The sequence below is a fragment of the Sardina pilchardus genome, chromosome 6 (genome assembly GCF_963854185.1).
Source record: "Sardina pilchardus chromosome 6, fSarPil1.1, whole genome shotgun sequence".
Lineage (NCBI taxonomy): Eukaryota > Metazoa > Chordata > Actinopteri > Clupeiformes > Clupeidae > Sardina > Sardina pilchardus.
This window is the reverse complement of record NC_084999.1, coordinates 26,789,413-26,809,066: the sequence shown is the minus strand read 5'-3', so window position 1 is coordinate 26,809,066 and position 19,654 is coordinate 26,789,413. Positions and strand designations below refer to the sequence as shown.

Sequence of the window (19,654 nt, the reverse complement as noted above, 5' to 3'; positions counted from 1 at the left end):
GGCGCACTGGCCTTTGAGGTTATCTACTTAGTTTTCAACAAAATTATCGGAAATCCGCTTCCCTCTGAGGCGTCATCAATTTCAGAAAAATAAAATAAAAAGATTGGTTATAATAATAGACTAGGCCTACTTGTGTCTGTTTTGTTACATTGCATCTGGTGGTGATGTTCCTTCTGTGATTTGTGAAAGGTTTTTTTAATGACTAATAACTGATGGGCTAACTTTAATATAGCTATACTGTTGTGATGGCTATTTGTGTCGTTCAGTTTGAATAGCCTAGTAGTCTACATTTAAAAGCTTAGCCTAGCCTTGGCTATGTTGCCTATCAATTGGCAGAGGTCAATTTTTTAAATTTAACTTTGTGAACTTTTGGATAAATGGGCGGGTTGAACGCAAGCACCCCCTCCCATTTCTAAACATTGGCCTCTGAGTTTTAAGGTACGCCCACCTCTGCTAAGGTTACCTTGTGGAGGCCCATGGTCCTAGCCGGGTGTCAATCAGATTATTTCTCACCACACAGCCACGAAAAGATGAGCTCCGCTACGGATCAACGTTTGGAACATCTGTTGACTGCCGTTGAGAACGAATTTCAGAAGGGCAGTGAGAAAGGGGATGTTACGGAAAGGGATATCAAACTCAGTTTGGATGATTGTGAACTCTGGACAAAGTTTAAAGAACTCACCAATGAGATGATCGTCACGAAAACTGGGAGGTAGGTTACCTGCAATCTAAAGTCGTTATCTTTAACAGACTTTTGAAAAAAGAGATATGATAACCTAATGGACACCTAGGCCTGTTATATCCCATGTTTTCAATAGAGCAAGCCACATAAAAAGAACGAGGAAATTTGGGATTCATTTTAGTCAGACTAATTGACTAACTGTCTTTGAATCCAATTTTCCCATTTATTTGAAGTAGGCTAGGCCTAATATTTGTTCTCTCCATTCAAAGACGGATGTTTCCTGTGCTACGGGTGAACATTGCTGGATTGGACCCTAATGCCATGTACTCTGTACTTTTGGACTTCGTGGCTGCAGACAATAATCGTTGGAAGTACGTGAATGGGGAATGGGTTGCAGGCGGTAAGCCCGAACCACAGAGTCCCAGTTGCGTCTACATTCACCCGGACTCACCCAATTTTGGAGCGCACTGGATGAAGGCCCCGGTCTCTTTCAGTAAAGTGAAACTCTCCAATAAATTGAATGGCGGTGGACAGGTAAGGCAGTCAGTCAGTCAGTCAAACATCTATATAGTGCTGAAAAATTAACTGTGTTTATCATTAGTTTAGTTAATCATGTTGTTGTTGTTGTTATGTTGTTGTTATACATGTGTTATATGCCTTGACAGATAATGCTGAACTCCCTACACAAATATGAGCCCCGTATTCACATCGTGAAAGTCGGTGGTGTTCAAAAAATGATAAGCAGTCAGTCCTTCCCGGAGACGCAATTTATTGCTGTCACTGCATACCAAAATGAAGAGGTTAGACAAAAATGTAACCACATTCAATTAAATCTCAGAATATCCACCTCATTATAGAAATATAGGCTCTAGTATCTAACTGTTTTTCTTTTTAGATCACAGCGCTGAAGATAAAACACAACCCATTTGCCAAAGCCTTCCTAGACGCCAAAGAAAGGTAAACAACTATTCGGCAAGACCAGCCGTTAAATTAGACCAGTTCAACACATGCTGCTTTCATTTGGTGCTGAAATGGGTAATGTGCGTAATGCGTAATGAAATGCTACATGCGAAATGAAATACTACGTGCTTAAGCTATTTGCGCAATATTTTTGCTCATTGCAAAGCCCATGTCATTTACAGGAGTGATCATAAAGACATAGTGGATCATCCTACGGGAGCTCAGCAATCTGGTTATGCTCAGAGTAAGTCGACATTCATGTTTGTCTCCTACTCAGTTTGTTGCCTCTTTCTCCTATTTTGAACCACACTGAACTTTAAAAGTAGGATAACTTAACAAACAAACAAAGGAATGAATGAATGAATGAATGAATGAATGAATGAATGAATAATCATGTCTCTCATTTGCAGTTGGCAGCTGGTTTCTGCCCAATAGTACTTCCATGTGCCCGAGCACTAACCCATCTCAGTTCAGTGGGGGCCACAGCCTGTCGTCCGGCTCCTACTGTGAGAGATACTCCTCTCTGAGGGGTCATAGGTCCTCCCCATACCCCATACATTACCCTCACCGCAGCCCCAATGCCAGTAAGTGCAATTACAGTCAGTCTCACTTACACACAGCACACACTTCTTTCACTCTCCTGCCTGTCCTCAACTCTGATGTGAGCTGTTTCAAGCGTTGCTCATCCATGAGATGAAGATTGTGGGTCTTGTTGTATCAGTTAGGATGTCTTTATATTAATGTGAGGCTGACCCAAATGTCTCAGTAGCAAGGCTAACGTCAGATTGCAGAGGGCTGATTTGTAATTTGAGATCACTGGGAATGAAAACTATACACTCATAAAACAAATGTGTTGGAAACAACACAAACTGTATTGTCCCTGTCTGGACAAGTAGAGATGCCTTAAATACAGCGCAAATTGTGTTATTTTCAACACATTTGTTTTAAGAGTGTAGGTAGCCTATGGATAGACTGACACATTACACATTTGTTTTAAGAGTGTAGGTAGCCTACAGATAGACTGACACACAAATACACAATATGTATGTATATGAACATGAGTGTTTATGCAATGATGCGATCTTCATCTGTTTCTGTCTTCTATTGTTTTTCTCAGACGCCTATATGGACAACTCCTCTGCTGGGCTGGCAGCCTCCGAGAGCTGGTCTTCCTTACAGATCCCAAGCCCCAGCAGCATGGGCTCTCTCCAACACACATCTAATGGCACCACCAGCCCCAGGTAAACACACACACACACACACACACACACACACACACACACACACAGGGAGATGGAGAGAGAGAGAAAGATATAGAATGAACTATGAACACAAGAGTAAGCCTTGCCTGTCTTAAGCTGCTGGGACCTTGAATTTCCTCTTGGGGATCAATAAAGTATCTATCTATCTATCTATCTATCTATCTATCTATCTATATATAACACAAGTTGTATTTGAGTGGACTGCTAGTTTGTGTGTCCCAAAGGCATCAGAGGGATAGCCAATCATTTCCCAGATCTGTGGACCCACTCCGCCTTAAGTATAGTGGTGACATTATGCTAGTCTCACAGTTAAGAACTCTATCTAAACATGTCCTTTGTTGTGTCTGTTCTCAGTCAGTACCCTGGTCTGTGGTCGGTGACTGGGGCCCCTCTGACCTCGGCCAGCCCTCCATCGGGCTCCTTGACCGGGGGCCTGACGTCTCAGTTCCTGCGCAGCTCCCCGGTCTCCTACACCAGCCTGAGCTCTTCCTCCATGACCCCATCCTCTTCCTCGCCCATGTACGACACAGGGCTCGGCGAGGTGGGCGGAGGCGGCGGCGAGGCTCAATTTGAGAGCTCCATCGCCCGCCTCACGGCCTCGTGGACAACGCCGGTGGCCCAGAGTTACTGAGTGTGTGGCGTGGATGGCCACTGCCCCTCTCTCTCTCTCTCGCTCTCACTGGACAGCCGACCTGGAGTGCGTTTCCCAAAACAGTAGTTGCTAACCTGTATGGGGTGGTGGTAGTGTAGCGGTTAAGGAGCCGGCAAGCAGTAGCCTGAAAGTTGTCGGTTCAATTCCTGGCTTCCACCGTTGTGCCCTTGAGCAAGGCACTTAACCCCAAGTTGCTCCGGGGACAAGATAATGACAATGTCTTGTAATAGTTGACATATAAGTCACTTTGGAGGAAACAGTGTCTGCGAAATGTAATGTAACTTAATTGGTTGGCAATGGGAAATTGCATTGCAACCAACAAAGTTGCTAACTTACTTAGCAACTATGGTTTTGGGAAACGAGGCCCTCCATGGCTTCTCTCAGAAAAACAGAATAGACATTCCATAAGAAGGGTTGAAGGACCACAGGTTATATGTTGCTCCTAATTGAATAGGTAACCATTTGCTGGCATAACTAAATGTTTAAATAGAACAAAATAAATATATAACAAAGTGAATTGCTGAGTTTATAGTAAGATCCAACCATTGTTACTGGGATGTCTGTGGAACTGAGATATGACTAATAATAATACTAATGATTTTAACACTGGATGTCTATTTATTTTTTAATAACTGTATTCCATGACCTCTTTCCATGATTTGAATGTTCTATATTACCTATATAAAATGTTGATGACGACAGAAAGTTTGCTTATGTCCAACTTGACTCAGTTGAATTAGTTTGTTGTATATAATTGTTCCTTTTCTGTGTCTGTGATGAAAAAAATGTCTGTCCAAATGAAATGTCATGGCACCTTATTCGATATATGTGCCTTGAAATGCAGTGTGCTGGAAACTCAAAATAATGTACATATATGTACTCTTTTTGTTCAAGACCCAATACTTGTGACCTTTATTTATGCTATTGTAAAAAAAATAAATTAAGTTTTTTTCACATCTCAAGAAAATTGTTGTGAGTAAATCACAAATATTCCAAAATATGTCATATATCAACTAATCGGTCTACTTCTGAATCTTTCACTCCTGGAAGGTGAAACAGAATGTGGTATGAGTTAGCATTAGCACTGATTATTGCAGCTGTGTGAATTCATGACACAGCATTAAAAAAAACAATACCAGTGGAAATGGCAAACAAAGATCCAGTAACAATAGAGATGTCTGAACACTGCAACAGTTAGATCAACGGTATATGAAACAGTGACATGTCTCAGCCCAACTACTGACTCCTCTGCAGAGCCCATGGGCTCTTCTCAACCCTCTCTCCTCGGCCCTCTGGCACGTTCCCACTGATCTATAAAGAATTATGGGGCGGCAACATTGGGATATTCTATCCAGTGTTCTTTATAGATCAGTGGGAAAGAGCTGGAGGATCGAGGAGAGAGAGTTGAGAAGAGCCCATAGCTGAAGGCCTGCACGTCCACAGGGGCTCCTCCATGATAAACCTCTGCGTCCAACAATGTCACAGGAAGGTGGGAGAGCCTGTGAGCTCGCCCTCTCCAAACAGTCTGGGAGGAAAAGTATAACCTGATGTACACGGCTCTCTACAACTCATCTGAAGTGCTGTCCCAGAAGCTGCCATCTCATTCCAGAGGGCTTTCTCTGAGCTCCCTGCTTGTGACTCCCAGAAATCAGCAACTTAAGCAAGCTCAGATCTCAACTCTCAGCACAGCTCTTACATTAACATTTGTGCAACCGCAAAGTTTGAAGTTTTCTAAATCTACAAACAATACTCTTAATACCCCCCCAAAAAACAGGTGTTTGGGGTGTTTGGTAAGTGTATGAAAAATAAATAAAAGACTGAAATATCCCAATTACATACGTTTTCAGACCCGTTGTTACGTCTCTTGCATTTGTGCTCTTGTGATAGATAGATAGATAGATAGATAGATAGATACTAGATACTTTATTGATCCCCAAGGGGAAATTCAAGATGGCATCAAGATGGCATGTGCATCCTACTTTTATCAATGGTCCTTGAGATGCTTCTACAACTTGACTGGAGTCCATCTGTGCCTACATGAATTCATTGGTTATTGTTAGAGGCACACACCAGGTGTACAGTATGTCAGAGAGAAAAGCTAAAGTTGCAGAGAGTGCACGCACGCACATCCAACTTTTACAGGTGAAAGGTAAAAATGGAAACCGCTCACTGTTGCTGCTGCTACCGAAGTGATTTAATGACACAACGTTTCGACCAAAGATGGTCTTTGTCAGGAGCAACAGTGTGCGGGTATTCTTTTTCATTTTTTTAGAGAGAAAAGCTAGCCATGATGTTGAGAGAATTGTCTGCAGACCTGCGAGACAGAATTGTGTCATGACTGAAGGTCCTGAGGGGATGAAGGGCCGTGGTCAGACAGGTAACCAAGGACCCAATGGTCACTAGGAATGATATTGAGAGTTCTTTTGTGAAGATGAGAGAAGATTACAAAAGGACAACCATTAGTGCAGCACTCCAGCGATCAGGCCTTTATGGTAGAGTGGACAGACGGAATCCTTTTTTTTTTGCCAGGAGTTCTCAGACCATGAGAAGTAAAATCCACTGGTCTGATGAAACGAAGATTAAACTATTTGGCCACAGTTTGCCACACAGGCTACTACCGTGCTGTAGGGCACTTTCAATGCTACAGAGATGTTCTTGTATCCTCCCCAGACCTGTGCCATAACACAATCGTGTCTCGCACATCTATAGACAAGTCTCGTGGCTTGCTTTCACTCTGACATACACCATCAACTGTGAGACCTTTTATAAACAGATGTGTGCATCTCCTAATAATGTCCAATTAATTAATTTAGGCACAGGTGGACTCTTATCAAGTTGTAGAAGCATCTCAAGGACCACTGATAGAAGTAGAATGCACCGAGCTCAATTGCAAGCGTCATAACAAAAAGGGTCTGAATATTTATGTCAATGGGATATTTACTGTATGTCTTTCATGCTTTATTAATTTATAAAACACTTCAAATTTGTAGATTGATGAGGAAAGAAATGTAATTGAATCCATTTTAACGGGGGTCAAACTCATATTAGGCAGTGGGCTGGATTTGTTGAACTGAAACATCATGGGGGTCATGATTGTCATGGTCTTTATCATTTTGCATAGATATCAGTGTTGTTTTATGATGATATACTATTTGGCTATACCCACTTCTGAGCGAAACAAGTACAAAACGTGTACCGTAATTTCTCGACTATTAGCCCGAGGCTTATACATTGATTTTGCAAAATTTCTTCAGCTATGAGGTTAATACAGGGGGGGGGGGGGGATTAATATGGTGTTAATATGGTTTTGTTTGTTTTAACTTGCTTAAAACACGATCCTGCGGCTTATACACAATGTGTCTTACAGGCGGGAAATCACTGTACTGCGGCCATATGTATGCTGCTCTATCTCTGTTGGAATACCCTGCTCCATGTCCGTTTTTATTCAGCCTGTTCCTTCCTGAGGATGGTTTGTAGTGCTAGCTTTAATCAATATATCATATCTTAGAGACATTGCTTATTACCTTATTACACATTGCTGAAGATCACTGGATGTGAATCCCCCCCCCCCAGCCCCCGGGCCTCATGTTTGACACCCCTCCATTTTAAGATGAGCCTGAAACATGAAAATGTGAAAAACTTGAAAGGGTCTGAAAACTTTCCGGTTACATTGTAGTCATTTGGGACACATATCTATCCAAAGCAACTCGTAACTTAGGTATAATACCTCAAGGGAGCTATTAAATTAGGCTCGACATTTTTAAAGACTTTTTAAGACCTTGCAGAAACCTTGAATGGGGAAAATCAGCGGACATTGTGTGATGGTCTGCGTTGTTTGTTAGCAGAGGTTGAGTGCATACACCATCACAAATGGACAGAGTTTACCCTCATTTGTAGAGGGCGGGATGGATGTGGGTGGTAGAACTCCTGGCCCCTTATGCCGCACACATTTGGGGCATTGACACACACCTGCCCGTGAGGCTGTTTTCAATCAGCCACGTGTCCATAACCAATGAAAGACCTAAATACAAAAGACTCCACTACACTGAAGCCTCTTACACTAGTTGCCCTTTGTGGAGTCGGCCTCTGCGTCTACAGGAGCACAGCGAGGTCAGTGAAGATGGCGGCAGTGTTTGCTTGCCCCCAGTCCCCCCAGCTCCCTTGACCCCCCCCCCCTGACCACACCCCCCACCCCCTCCTCCTCCTCCTCCTCCTCCCTCTCTGATCCCTGGCTGCTTCATTAATGAGCACATTTTCGGACCCTGGTGCGAGGTGACCGCAGTCGAGCACACGGACTGCCTCCATAGCAACCCCGGGTTTTGGGGAAGGCAGACAAACAGAACGGTTGCTGGAAAGAAAGAAGAACCCACACAAGACACCGAGTCTTACCAGACGGATTATTACTTCTGCACTAAATTTGGCCCTCTACATTTCTGTCTCTTTCCATTCCTCCCACTTGCCAAGTACCGTACACCAGTCATCTGACAAACAACAACAAAGTATTATCATTAAAAAAAAAAAAATATTTTAATTGAATACTTGTTGATCACATCTATCAGATGAATGTATCAACAAATTCCAGGACATAGGAGATGCAGGGAGTGCCTACATATCGTCTTGGCAATCAAAGCTTTATGGAGCAAAATGTTACTCTCATGTTCCCCTCCCTTCTTCCATCCCATATCTTTATGCTATTTCAGCAACAAAATGGTGGCAGGCTGTGATGATGGTCACCTGTCAGTGCTGTTAGCGGCTGTTTTGTCTTTGTTGTCTTTTGCTTTTGACTTTGATCTGTGGCAAGCCAGCAGGCCACCTCATCCTTTCATGTGCACAGGCATTAAGGCACGACTCTGGGGCAGTCCGACTGCTAGCATGATCTTAAAGATCCATAACCTCCTCTGCCACGGTCTTCTCGCTGGACTCCACGTAGCGCTCCTGAACCCCAAGAGCTCTGGTGAGGGAAGTTAAGGCAACATCCCTGTGATGCTGGAACCAAAACGCACTTTTACACAGAGATCAAAGTATGCTGTCCCCATGTGTGTGTCTTCAGTTCACACAGAGCCAGTAGCACAGACGTAGCGTTTATGTAACATAGCGTCAAGCATGACCAACATGTATGTTGGAAATAAAGCATTCCTGTCACTTTCAAAATCACTAGTCAGCTTGGTGGCTCTTGCTAGCCATGCCCGTTAATATAGCTTTGTTCACCTTGAAGCAAAGTCGCTGTGCATCATGTACAAAAGTATAATCAAAATTGGTGCAAGCTATGTGTAGTCTTGCTTTGTTTTAGATACCTACTGGACTGCTTCCACCCCTGTACCCAGACTACCCCGCATACTTTAATAACGGTGCCTTTACTGATGAATGAGATTAACTTTTACACTGAACAAAACTCCTGCCTGTAACAGGCTGCATGCAGGGGACTATAATGATGTACTATAACCCGCAGTCTGGCACTCAAATGATGCTCTCTTCACAGTGTACTGTTGGGTTAAACCTCTGCACACACCCCTAAATGTGTGTACACAGAACATGTGCACAATGAAAAGAAAAGAAAAACGACAAAATTCGATGAAAGGATACGCATCAAACTGAAAGTCCGCTCCCACTGCTGCTGACATCATAGCCTGAAGGTTCCTCTCCTCCAGGTCCCCAAAGCAGTAGCCATTGGCTTTGTCCACTGTGCGCAGAACCTGGACCATACTCTCACGGTCCTGGACAGAGACAGCGGAGAGAATGGCAAATATTATACACTTAAACAGAACAGAAATGTTAATGCAAAACCCTCCCAGGATATGACACATCACTCTGTAAAATAGAAAACTACAAAAAAATAGCAATTCAATTCCTGTAAGACTAAAAGAGTGCACATACTTTAATTAGCACCCTCAGTGTGTGTGACAAAGGTGAACAGATACAGATGCTAGCCTCTCAAAACACTCCTTGACTGGTCCACACACCACCCACACAAATACATAGTTCAGACATCAAGTGAGGCATGTCCTGAAATACAGACTGCATGCATGGATGGATTCCTAATGAAACAGCTGCCTTGTAGAAGGTCTCACCTGCACATTGAGGGGCACAAAGGACACCAGACTGTAGTCCTGAATCACCTCTGCCAGCTTCTCATTCAGATGGAGAAACTTCTTAAAAAACGGATCTGCTGCCAGATGATCCAGCAGGTAGGACAAGTCCATCACTTCTGTGTAGAAGTCTAGGTTGAACGCTAACAAAGGACACACAAGATCATATTTCATTTATAACTGCATCCATGGATGTCATGATGTGAATACATGAAACAGTAGCATGAAATCGTAGTGGCTATAAGGAGCTGGGCTAGCATACAGCAGCCTGAAACTTGTGGGCCCTGGCTTCCACCGTTGTACCCTTCAGCACAGCACTTCACCCCAAGTTGCTCTGAAGAACAATGGCCCTTGTAATAAAATGTATATAAGTCGCTTTGGATATAAGCATCTGCTACATGGATAGATATTTATGACATGAGACATTTATTGCAAGCGAAACCACCAACATACAAAAGTGAAGGATCTCTAAATGGCAACAGGGAAAAATAGTGCTGATAGAAAATCCTCCCTTGTCTTATGATCAAAAGCTCACCTAGCTGTCCATACTGCTCAATCAGGTCCATCTTGGACAGGATGTTGACATGGGGAAGTTCCACGTGTAGCATAGTCGACAAGGATGTACAAAGCACAGATATGAACTTTGCTGGGTCTGTACAGTAATGAGAATCCACTAGGTGCACTGATGTCAACTGGAAAAGAGATAGAACAGGTCAGACGACAAAATAGCAGTGCATAATTTTTAAAACTGGTAAATTTTCAGTAAAGCTACGCACCCTGAAGTTCCATTTAGATAGCTGAGAAAATACGTTCTTCAAAGCACTGTGGTGTGTGTATAGTTCTACTTGTCCGGGGCAATCGAAAAGAAAATAACTGTCATGGTGCTGTTTCAACCTGGCCTCAAGCCAGTCGATATTTGTCTCTAAGTATTCCATACAATATATAAGGCCTCCGTTTGGCCCCAATTTCAAGCCCTCCATCACATCATCAAGTGTTACTAGTTCTGAAATGTCCACATCGCATTGGTACGGCAAGCCCTCATTGGCTGGATCCAAATTCACTACTACCACTTTGCGTCCAAGACTGGTTAAGAACTCCTGCATTCCTCGGCAATAGGTTGTTTTACCAGAACCAGGTGGTCCGATGACCACCTGGCCGAAGTGAAGGGATGGCGCTGGGCGAGCATTTCGTGGTGGTGGAGTGTTCATGATGGACAGTGGATGTGTCAGTCTGAAGGCGAAATGACGCTGACGTTACATGTATGATATTCTAATATAAACATAAACGAAAACAGCACTGTTTAATTTGAGAATAGTTCCGTAAAAGCAATTCCGTAAACTTACGAAACAATGTTTTTTTCTGTAACACGATGCTTCATGTGTGTAGCGTTGGTTACGCTATCCAAGTCAAGTAAGGAAAATATAAGGTAGGCTAACGTTAACAACAGGACGAACAGCTCCGAGGAGACATTATAAACCCATTTATCCTTGACACGGAAAGGATGATCACATTTTCTAAAACACTAACTATTTATTATACTGATGTTAATTCACCGGTTCACGCCATGGTTCGCGCGGACTTCACTTGTTGTTGAACAACCTGACCCGGAAATGGTCTTACTTCCGGTTGAATGTTCACTTGTCAAATTACAAGTTTCCAGTGAGGCTGTTTACACATGGGCCTATCCTTTATAGAACTCACATTATATTTTAAAATGCGATGTATTCTAGGCTACAGTATTGTTTTGCTCCTATTTGTGTGCTTAGGCACAAATACCCATAACCTTAAGCAATAACCCCCTTCAAGTGGCCTACTATGGAGCCCCGAAGGGCCATAGAGGGAATTATTTTTTAGAGGTTTTAGAGGAATTTTTTAGGGATCATATTTTTAATTAGCTGTTGTATGTGGGGGAGGAGGAGGGTTCCTTGACACAAAAGGAAAATATATTGGTACGAATCTGGGCGTCTTCTGACAGCGATCTATGTCAACAGCCATAGCCATGAAAGCAATATACCTAGATCAGCTTTTTGCCACTTCAAAAACATGCCAAAAACTTGCCAAACTTAGAGGTTTGATGTAAAAAACATGAAAACTCCTCATTCAGGCATTCACCTCCAGTAGGATTGCGATGAATTTTTCAGGCCTTCTTAAAAAGTATGTCCACCAGCTGCGGGTGATACAGCAATATATGCATGCAGCTCAGGTTCTCTCTCAAACGGACCACATTACTCCAAAACTTATACCTGCACTAGCTTCCATCACAGAATTTACTTTAAAGCACTAATACTTTTTTATTGTTATTATTCTTATATAAATCACGAAAATTCCGCTGTTAGGAATATCATAGTGAAGCCGCTTTTAACTGCTATGCATTTCAGCTCTGGAACCAACTTTCGAATGGCATCAAAAATGTTCCAACTGTAGACACCTTTAAATCTAGACTTAAAACCAAACTGTTTTACTGTTTTACTGATAGTAACTGGTCAATTGTACTTCTTGTTCATCAAATGCACTAGTTGACAGAGCACTCTTTGGGTGAGTACTGTTGTTCAATTGTAGTGCTGCCCCTGTCAGTGGACTTTGTAGACAGTTTTGTTTCTTGCAATACTCTTGACTTTGAATTTCATGTATGAAAACTTTTTAATAGCAAAAAACACCACATAAAGAAACTATCATATCATAGTAATATTAAAACATTTTACTGATACAGTAAATGCACAAAAGTGAAGGGTGATAGTTGAATTTGTCTTCCAACAACACCTTTTCACTAAAATCTCTTTGACATCGTCATCTACTTGGTCCAATGCTGCCCCCTGGTGTCCATCCTCTGTACTTCATGCTGGAGGTTGGCTGGCGCCTCAAGAGACTGTCACCCTTATCCATGTCTAGGGGCTTATCATACACCGTGGAGATGTGAAAATCTTTTCTAGGTTTTTTTGTATCAAAAGAGTTCAGTTTTTCTCCATGGTAACTGTAAAGAAAGATTGATTTAAAGAGACAGTTAGATTTCTTTAAACATATACATTCAATAAATTAAATGATAAAATCAGTTGAGGACAGCACAAACGTCAATGCTATTCTTACCCAAAGCCACGCTTGCACTTTGGATGCTGTCCCTCATTTTCTAGAGCTTCAGCCAAACCAATCTGACTATGGCCCAACCGATCACCTTCTCTCCAGCCTTGTTTCTCCATCACACGTCTTCCCACCCCCTGTAATAATAAAATAAAATATATTTTAAAATAGACACCACACGTACCGTATGGATCTGTCACTTATTTGATGATCAATGAATTGATGCAAAGGACACAGTTAATAGATTTGCCTAGTCTGTCTTTGTTTTGCCAAGTTAATTAATTTGCTTGCTATTCTAAGGTAATCATGTTCAGATCAAGACACAAAGCTAAACCTCGACTAGAGGTGGATGCTTAGATACAACCATAGATAAAATCATATGGTAGCATTACTCCTGACTTTCCAGTAGGTGTCTCACTTGCCTTTTAGGTGTTCTAGGACTAGGTGTTAGTTCAACACATTAAAATAAAAAATGTTAGGAGACATGCGGCACATGTTGTAACATGGAATGTCTCCTTCACAATACAACATGTACCAATGAATGCTAAACAAAACAACAACATAGCTGTTCAACCATAGATCCTGAATACTAGGATGCAACAATGACAACAAAGCTGCCTCTCATAAGCACTCTTAAAACGAATGTGTAAGGAACAACACAAACTGTGCTGTCCCTATCTGGACATAGAGATGTACCAAAAACAACACAAGCTGTGTTATTTTCAACACATTTGTTTTAGGAGTGTACTTACGGTCATTGGTGTTTCATCAAAATGACACAGGTGCAACCAACATTAACTCATAGTACAACATACTACAGTAATTTGCCGCATATTAGCCGCATTGTGTATAAGCCGCAGGACAGTGTTTTATGCAAGTTAAAAGAAACAAAACCATATTAATGTCATATTAACTGCCCCCCTGTATTAACCTCATAGCTGAAGAAATTTTGCAAAATCAATGTATAATCAAAATCAATGCTAATAGTCGGGAAATTAGGGTAAAGGCCATTATTATTTTGGGGCATGGCAAAGAGATTCCTCCTGACAAGCGCCATGGGTTGGCACTCCTCACCTTGGTAAACTTCTCAAAGCTTCCAATGTGAGGCTGGGAGCAGGACTCTTCTCTCAGGCCGTCTCGTAACCTCCTTTCCCGACGCATTTGCACATAATCCCGCGAGTCCATATCCCCTCCATCTGTAGACAGAGAGAAAATTGTACAGACATCGGCGGAATGGTTCAGAGATAACTCGTTTCTATGGAGTTGTCATCTGAAACAATTAAATGGGAGTATGTGTGGGCATGAACACCTAAAATTAGACACAATTGTATTTACTAGATCACTGAGAGTCTGTGTCTGTTAGCATTCATAAGTGGGGTATTTCAACATTTTCTGCATCACCTTTGTCGTAGTAAACGCCCATGTCCACATCCCAGTCATCTGCAGTTTGCTCATCAAAATCTAAAAAAGGGGACAAATGTTTTAGTACTTCAAACAAGCAATATAAAACAACAAAGTTCATGGTCAGATGACAACCTTCCAAGTTACAATGGCTGAGAGCTAAATATGGAACAAGACATTATAATCAGCAAATATTTATGATGTTTTTCAAGATTACGGTTGCCTTACTCAATAAAAAATTGGCAATGGTATTTGATCCAACTGGCACCTTGGTACAGCTCCAGGAAGTCTACCTTAATTACTTGTAAGATTGAACTATAAACCTCGCTCATAACACTGGAAAATTACTGTCCATTTATCGGTATTTCAACTGATGTCATTGCCACTCAGGTTTACTTTCATACTATGATGTATACCAACAAAGTAAACTGAGCATAAATAGATCTTTCCAAAATACAGGTTATTATAGCCCTTGACTAAAGAGAGACAAAATCATGTTTTTGCCCATTCATCTGGACATGGAAGGTCACTCATACTGTTGAAAAAGGGTATGTGTAAAAGCCCTGTTTTTTAAGCAGTTCATTGTTGCTCAAGTCCAGTTCTTGCCCCTTTTAAATGAGGTTTCCTTTGTAAGCGCCGCGGTATTTACTCTGCATCCACTGACCATATTCACTTGCACATGATGAGAGAGCAACCAAACAGATGCAGCAGGAGCCTACCTCCCTCCTCCTCCTGCCAGTACTGGGCATCTGTGTAGAAGACCAGGCCGGACCCTCCCTTCTCCCACTTGAGCTCAATCTCCTCCTCGTACAGCCTCTCCTTGCTGCGCTCCTGACTGGTCACATCCTCATGCAGAGCCTCGTGCCTTTCCCACTCCTCACAGCGGTCATCGTCCTGCACCATGCACCACACACACAAATGTATACACTGTACACACACACAAATGTATACACATTTTACCATACAAAGAGTCCCTGAATATTCTATGTCTGCTTCAACCTTGAATATACATGTACGTACACTTCGGTAGATGTTATACACAGACATCAGTATTGCTGAGACAAATACAGACGATCAGCTTATGAGCAAAGTATTTGTTGACACTATTTGTTAACAACAATAAATATTACTTAAGGTTAAGGTTAGGGGTTGGATTTGGCTACAGTGATATTCAGTAATTGTTCTACGAAAATTGTACATTCTGAACTGAAACAGATGCTCTGTTGGGTCTTGGGTGGACCACGTCATCCGAGTTAGAGTCTACATATTTAGTGGTGTTATCTTTATGAATAAGACATAAGCGATGAAGAGTTTGGGCCTTAAACTAATGCTGCTATTACAATTCATGCAAAGTCCAACAATAGCCAAGCCAAGCACTGATAAAGCTGATAAGATGCACAGCCATTCTAATGTAAGGACTTCTAATGCTATCTGTAGAGAGGGCAGCTCTATGCAACATTTTAAGATGCATGAGATACATATCCATTCTAATGTAAGGACTTCTAATGCTATTAGGGCAGCCGTGGTGTACTGGTTAGGGCTTCGGGCTTGTAACCGGAGGATTGCAGGTTCGATCCCCGACCAGTCCACCACGGCTGAAGTGCCCTTGAGCAAGGCACCTAACCCCTCACTGCTCCCCGAGTGCCGCTGGTTGGGCAGGCAGCTCACTGCTCTGGGTTAGTGTGCGATTCACATCACTGTGTGCTGTGTGTTCACTAATTTGGTTAAATTGGGTTAAATGCGGGATCAAAAAAGTATATATTCCATCTGTAGAGAGGGCAGCTCTATGCAACATTTTAAGATGCATGAGATACATATCCATTCTGGCTCAAGCCACTCACATCATCAGCATCAGACTGAACAGTATCCTCCTCTTCCTCCTCTGGCTCAGGCTCCTCCTCATTCTTCAGGGCGCTCATGGAGCCCTGAGCAGTCTCTCCTCCGGCCAGAGGAGGAGGCACTTTTCCAGGGCCACAGATCTCGTGGCCTCTCGCCGTGAACACGCTCTCTTCCGTGGGGCTGGAGATAATCTCACCGGAGCCCTGGTACTGATAGGGCACGTTGCCGTAGCGTCGGCTGGAGCCCGTCTTGGGGAAGATGAGGCCGAGCTTGCGGATGAGGCGCGGCGGCAGGCGACAGGACTGGATGAGCTGGAGAAAGACGGTGACGGGCGTGCCCACGTTACCGGCGGGCATCAGGGAGGGAGGGTTAAGCTCGGGCATCGCCTTCAAGTCGGCTTCGGTAAAGTGTTCGCTCAGGGCCACTCGGCGCCGCTGCTGCGCCTTTGTCTTATATGGAAAGGTGCCATCACCTGAGGTCAAAGGTCGAAGGGAGGACAGAGAGAAGACTGGTGCTTCAGTTACATAGCTAGACTACACTTGATGATACACGGGGCAACTTTTTCAGCAATGTTGCTGGGCAACCACATAACCAGTTCCATTCATTCTAACCGGATGATCATGAACAATGTCTAGGCCTACTGATGATTAAAGTTCACCAAGAGAGTTAATGGTTGGCCAATATCGTTATGAACATGCCAGAACCACAATGATGAGAAACACTTCACAGCAACATTGCTCAAAAAGTTAGCCCACGTATCATCAGCTTTACAGGACTATGTTAACAGTAACAATTTGATTATTGGATTGTTTGAAGGTTGCAGTGAAGATTATGGTTGCCTTGTGTTGAGTAGGCTAACTCCTGGCCTCAGCCAGAGAGGGTTAAAGCGGAGTAATTAAGGATGTTTGCCTCAGCTACACACAAGCTTACTATGACACTACTTTACTACACATTCTGACGAAACGTCTAGTTGTATTAAAAAGCATGATGTGTGACAGCAGATCGTTTCATCTGATTCATATGATACAACGCTACCAGGTACCTAGCTATTGCTCTCCACAAGTGTCATGCCACAAACATAAAATATGTCCGAATCAGGCACTCACCACCCTGGGGCGAAACTCGTACTCTTCTAATAACACAACACTTTGCAAGCCAGTTTCCCTTTGAATCAATCCACTGGTTTCCTGAGTACATTTTAACGAACCGATGTGCGTCCTTGGCGTGTACTGACACCACACAACAACAACATTTGACATTTTTCACGGCTTTGGTCGCTCTTTGGGGGTCTTCCGTAGGGCTATTCTCGTCATCCTCGTTGTTGCTCTGTGATGTCGCTTCTGTCTCAGCCTCTTGAGCTTTCCGTTCATTGTCTGAACTTGGAGTCTCTTTTTGGATCTCTGGTCGATGACGGAAGTGAAAACAAATGAATCCTCCACTTTCGATAAATTGACTAAAGTAGTTTCGGAGGTCAGCGGATCTAAATTTCACTGGGATGTTTGTAACGGCAAAGTAGACAGGCTCTGTACAATCCGCCATACTTGTTTACTTCATGAATCGTCATAGACTAAACGTCATTTAACTTCCGGTTGTTTGAACCAATAGTGTTTGAGGCACTTACGGAGCCCTGTGTGTGTGTGTGTGTGTGTGTGTGTGTGTGTGTGTGTGTGTGAATGTGCGCTCGTTTAAGTAAACTGTGCGCTCATTTTACTAAATTGTGGTCTCATTTTATAAGATTGTGTGCACAATTTAGTAAATCCTTTAACTATATCTTGGACACAATTTACTAAGGCAGTGTTTTTCAACCACTGTGCCGTGGCACACTAGTGTGCCGTGACACATTGTTAGGTGTGCCGTGGAAATTATCCAATTTCACCTAAGTGGTCTAAAAAAGAGTGAATAGAAATAATTTTCTTTGTGTTCATTTGATTCCTATTCAAGACACTTTGACAAGAATGACTTGATATCGTTAGTGCGGGCAACAGATTTTTATTTAATTTCATTTTCAACAAAATTTCATTTTATTTAAAATTTTCGGCTGGTGGTGTGCCTCAGGATTTTTTCAATGAAAAAAAGTGTGCCTTGGCTCAAAAAAGGTTGAAAAACACTGTACTAAGGTGTCTTAATTTTGTTAAGGCTAAGTTTTGTGAGCAACATTCCAATTTCTAAACAAGTAGCCTAGGCCTACTTGATGCAGCTGTAGGCTACTTTGTAGTTTATTTTGATACACTTGATTTTTTGCATTTGATATTTTACCTACTTTAACAAACAGAGATCTAGCCTATGTCAAAAATGGCCAGAATTGTCCTTTGGCATCAGGAGGGGATCTTTCTAACACACACTATATTGGCAAAATATTGGGTCACCTTGACTCATAGACTATATGAACTTAAGTGGCATCCCATTCTTAGGGTTTAATATGACGTTGATTCACTTTTTGCAGCTATAACAGCTTCACCTCTTCTGAGGAGGCTTTCCACAGTTTAGGACTGTGTTCATGGGAATTGTCCTGTTTTAACATGACTGTGCACCAGGGCACAAAGCAAGGTCCATAAAGACATGGATCTCAGAGTTTCGTGTCGATGAACTTGACTGGCCTGCACAGAGTGCTGACCTCAACCCGATAGAACACCTTTGGGATGAATTAGAATGGAAACTGAGAGCCAGTCTCCTCGCCCAACATCAGTGTGTGACCTCACAAATGCGCTTCTAGCAGAATGACCAAAAAATCCCGTAAACACACTCCTAAATCTTATGGAAACCCTTCCCAGAAAAGTCGAAGCTGTTATAGCTGCAAAGGGTGGAAGAATGGGATGTCACTTAAGTCATTAGGGGGGTCAAGGCAAGTGACCCAATACTTTTGGCAATATAGGGATAGCGTAAATAAGCCTGCTGCACACAGCTATGTACCAGCTAGCTTCCGGTACACTCAACACCAACTCATTTAGGCTACATCAAGGTGAGTTTGAGACTGCACACTGTGTATATTCACAACTGAAAAAAAAAGAATGTTGTCACTGAGAAATACAAACAACAAGTAATCAACAAGTAATTCAAACAAGTTATTCAAAGACTGATTTATTTTGCAATTACAAAAATAATTTCTTTGTTATGAATTTTGAATTTTGTCTTTTGTCTTTGACTTTCAATTTTATATTTGACATTTTGGTGAAATATTTTTTGTTTGAATTTGAAAAAGTATTATTTGAATATATTGCCACAAATGTATCTCCAATCTCCATAGATAATGCAGAGCAAAGGACAATTAATAACTGAGGTTAGGGAAAGGTTAGTGAATGAAAGCAATTATGAACAGACTGTATTGTCAAAATAAAAATCAAACTACCAAAAGCAACCAAAACCATTCAGCAGCATAAACAGTTCTCGTCAGTGTCAATATTTAATATGCTGTCTAGCATCGTGGAACTTCAACGTTACGTAATGGTGTCTAGGAATGTCTTTTCATTTTAAAAGACAATTAAAGACAACACATAAAAAAATGTCTAGAACATCTTGACACACTCTCCAGATATATTATTTTTTTATGAAAATGGGTTACAAGAGTTCACCAAGCTAAAAAAGACTCTCGTCTACCCTTTATCTCTACACAGCTTTCAGATTGACTGTAATAAAAAGCGTATAAAAGTAACTGGTACAGATGGTACAGTAGCTCATTTGAAATGACATGCCTTACGCT

At 42.1% G+C, this 19,654-nt stretch overlaps 3 protein-coding genes across 4 annotated transcripts; 1 reads left to right on the top strand and 2 right to left on the bottom strand.

Moving 5' to 3' along the window:
* The first annotated feature begins 530 nt into the window (after nucleotides 1–530).
* LOC134082148 (T-box transcription factor T-A-like) lies at nucleotides 531–3,739 on the top strand. The gene is made up of 8 exons (XM_062537795.1): nucleotides 531–712; nucleotides 952–1,216; nucleotides 1,348–1,482; nucleotides 1,578–1,639; nucleotides 1,825–1,886; nucleotides 2,053–2,226; nucleotides 2,760–2,883; nucleotides 3,259–3,739. Exons 1-8 carry the CDS (start codon nucleotides 531–533, stop codon nucleotides 3,533–3,535), a joined length of 1,281 nt encoding a protein of 426 aa, XP_062393779.1. The 3' UTR covers nucleotides 3,536–3,739.
* Nucleotides 3,740–8,073: 4,334 nt separating this feature from the next.
* gpn2 (GPN-loop GTPase 2) lies at nucleotides 8,074–11,201 on the bottom strand. The gene is made up of 5 exons (XM_062537793.1): nucleotides 10,419–11,201; nucleotides 10,178–10,334; nucleotides 9,625–9,785; nucleotides 9,140–9,270; nucleotides 8,074–8,507 (listed from the first exon to the last, which is right to left on the bottom strand). The coding sequence occupies exons 1-5, from the start codon at nucleotides 10,848–10,850 to the stop codon at nucleotides 8,435–8,437; spliced, it is 954 nt and encodes a 317-aa protein (XP_062393777.1). The 5' UTR covers nucleotides 10,851–11,201; the 3' UTR covers nucleotides 8,074–8,434.
* Nucleotides 11,202–12,383: 1,182 nt separating this feature from the next.
* Nucleotides 12,384–17,502, bottom strand: gpatch3 (G patch domain containing 3). 2 transcript variants are annotated; one of them, XM_062539244.1, is made up of 7 exons: nucleotides 17,064–17,502; nucleotides 15,960–16,465; nucleotides 14,838–15,012; nucleotides 14,119–14,178; nucleotides 13,792–13,913; nucleotides 12,727–12,854; nucleotides 12,384–12,613 (listed from the first exon to the last, which is right to left on the bottom strand). In XM_062539244.1, exons 1-7 carry the CDS (start codon nucleotides 17,494–17,496, stop codon nucleotides 12,430–12,432), a joined length of 1,608 nt encoding a protein of 535 aa, XP_062395228.1. In that variant the 5' UTR covers nucleotides 17,497–17,502; the 3' UTR covers nucleotides 12,384–12,429. The 2 variants fall into 2 exon arrangements, with proteins under 2 accessions (XP_062395228.1, XP_062395229.1); XM_062539245.1 differs by having other exon boundaries at nucleotides 15,960–16,429.
* Between the last annotated feature and the right edge of the window lie 2,152 nt (nucleotides 17,503–19,654).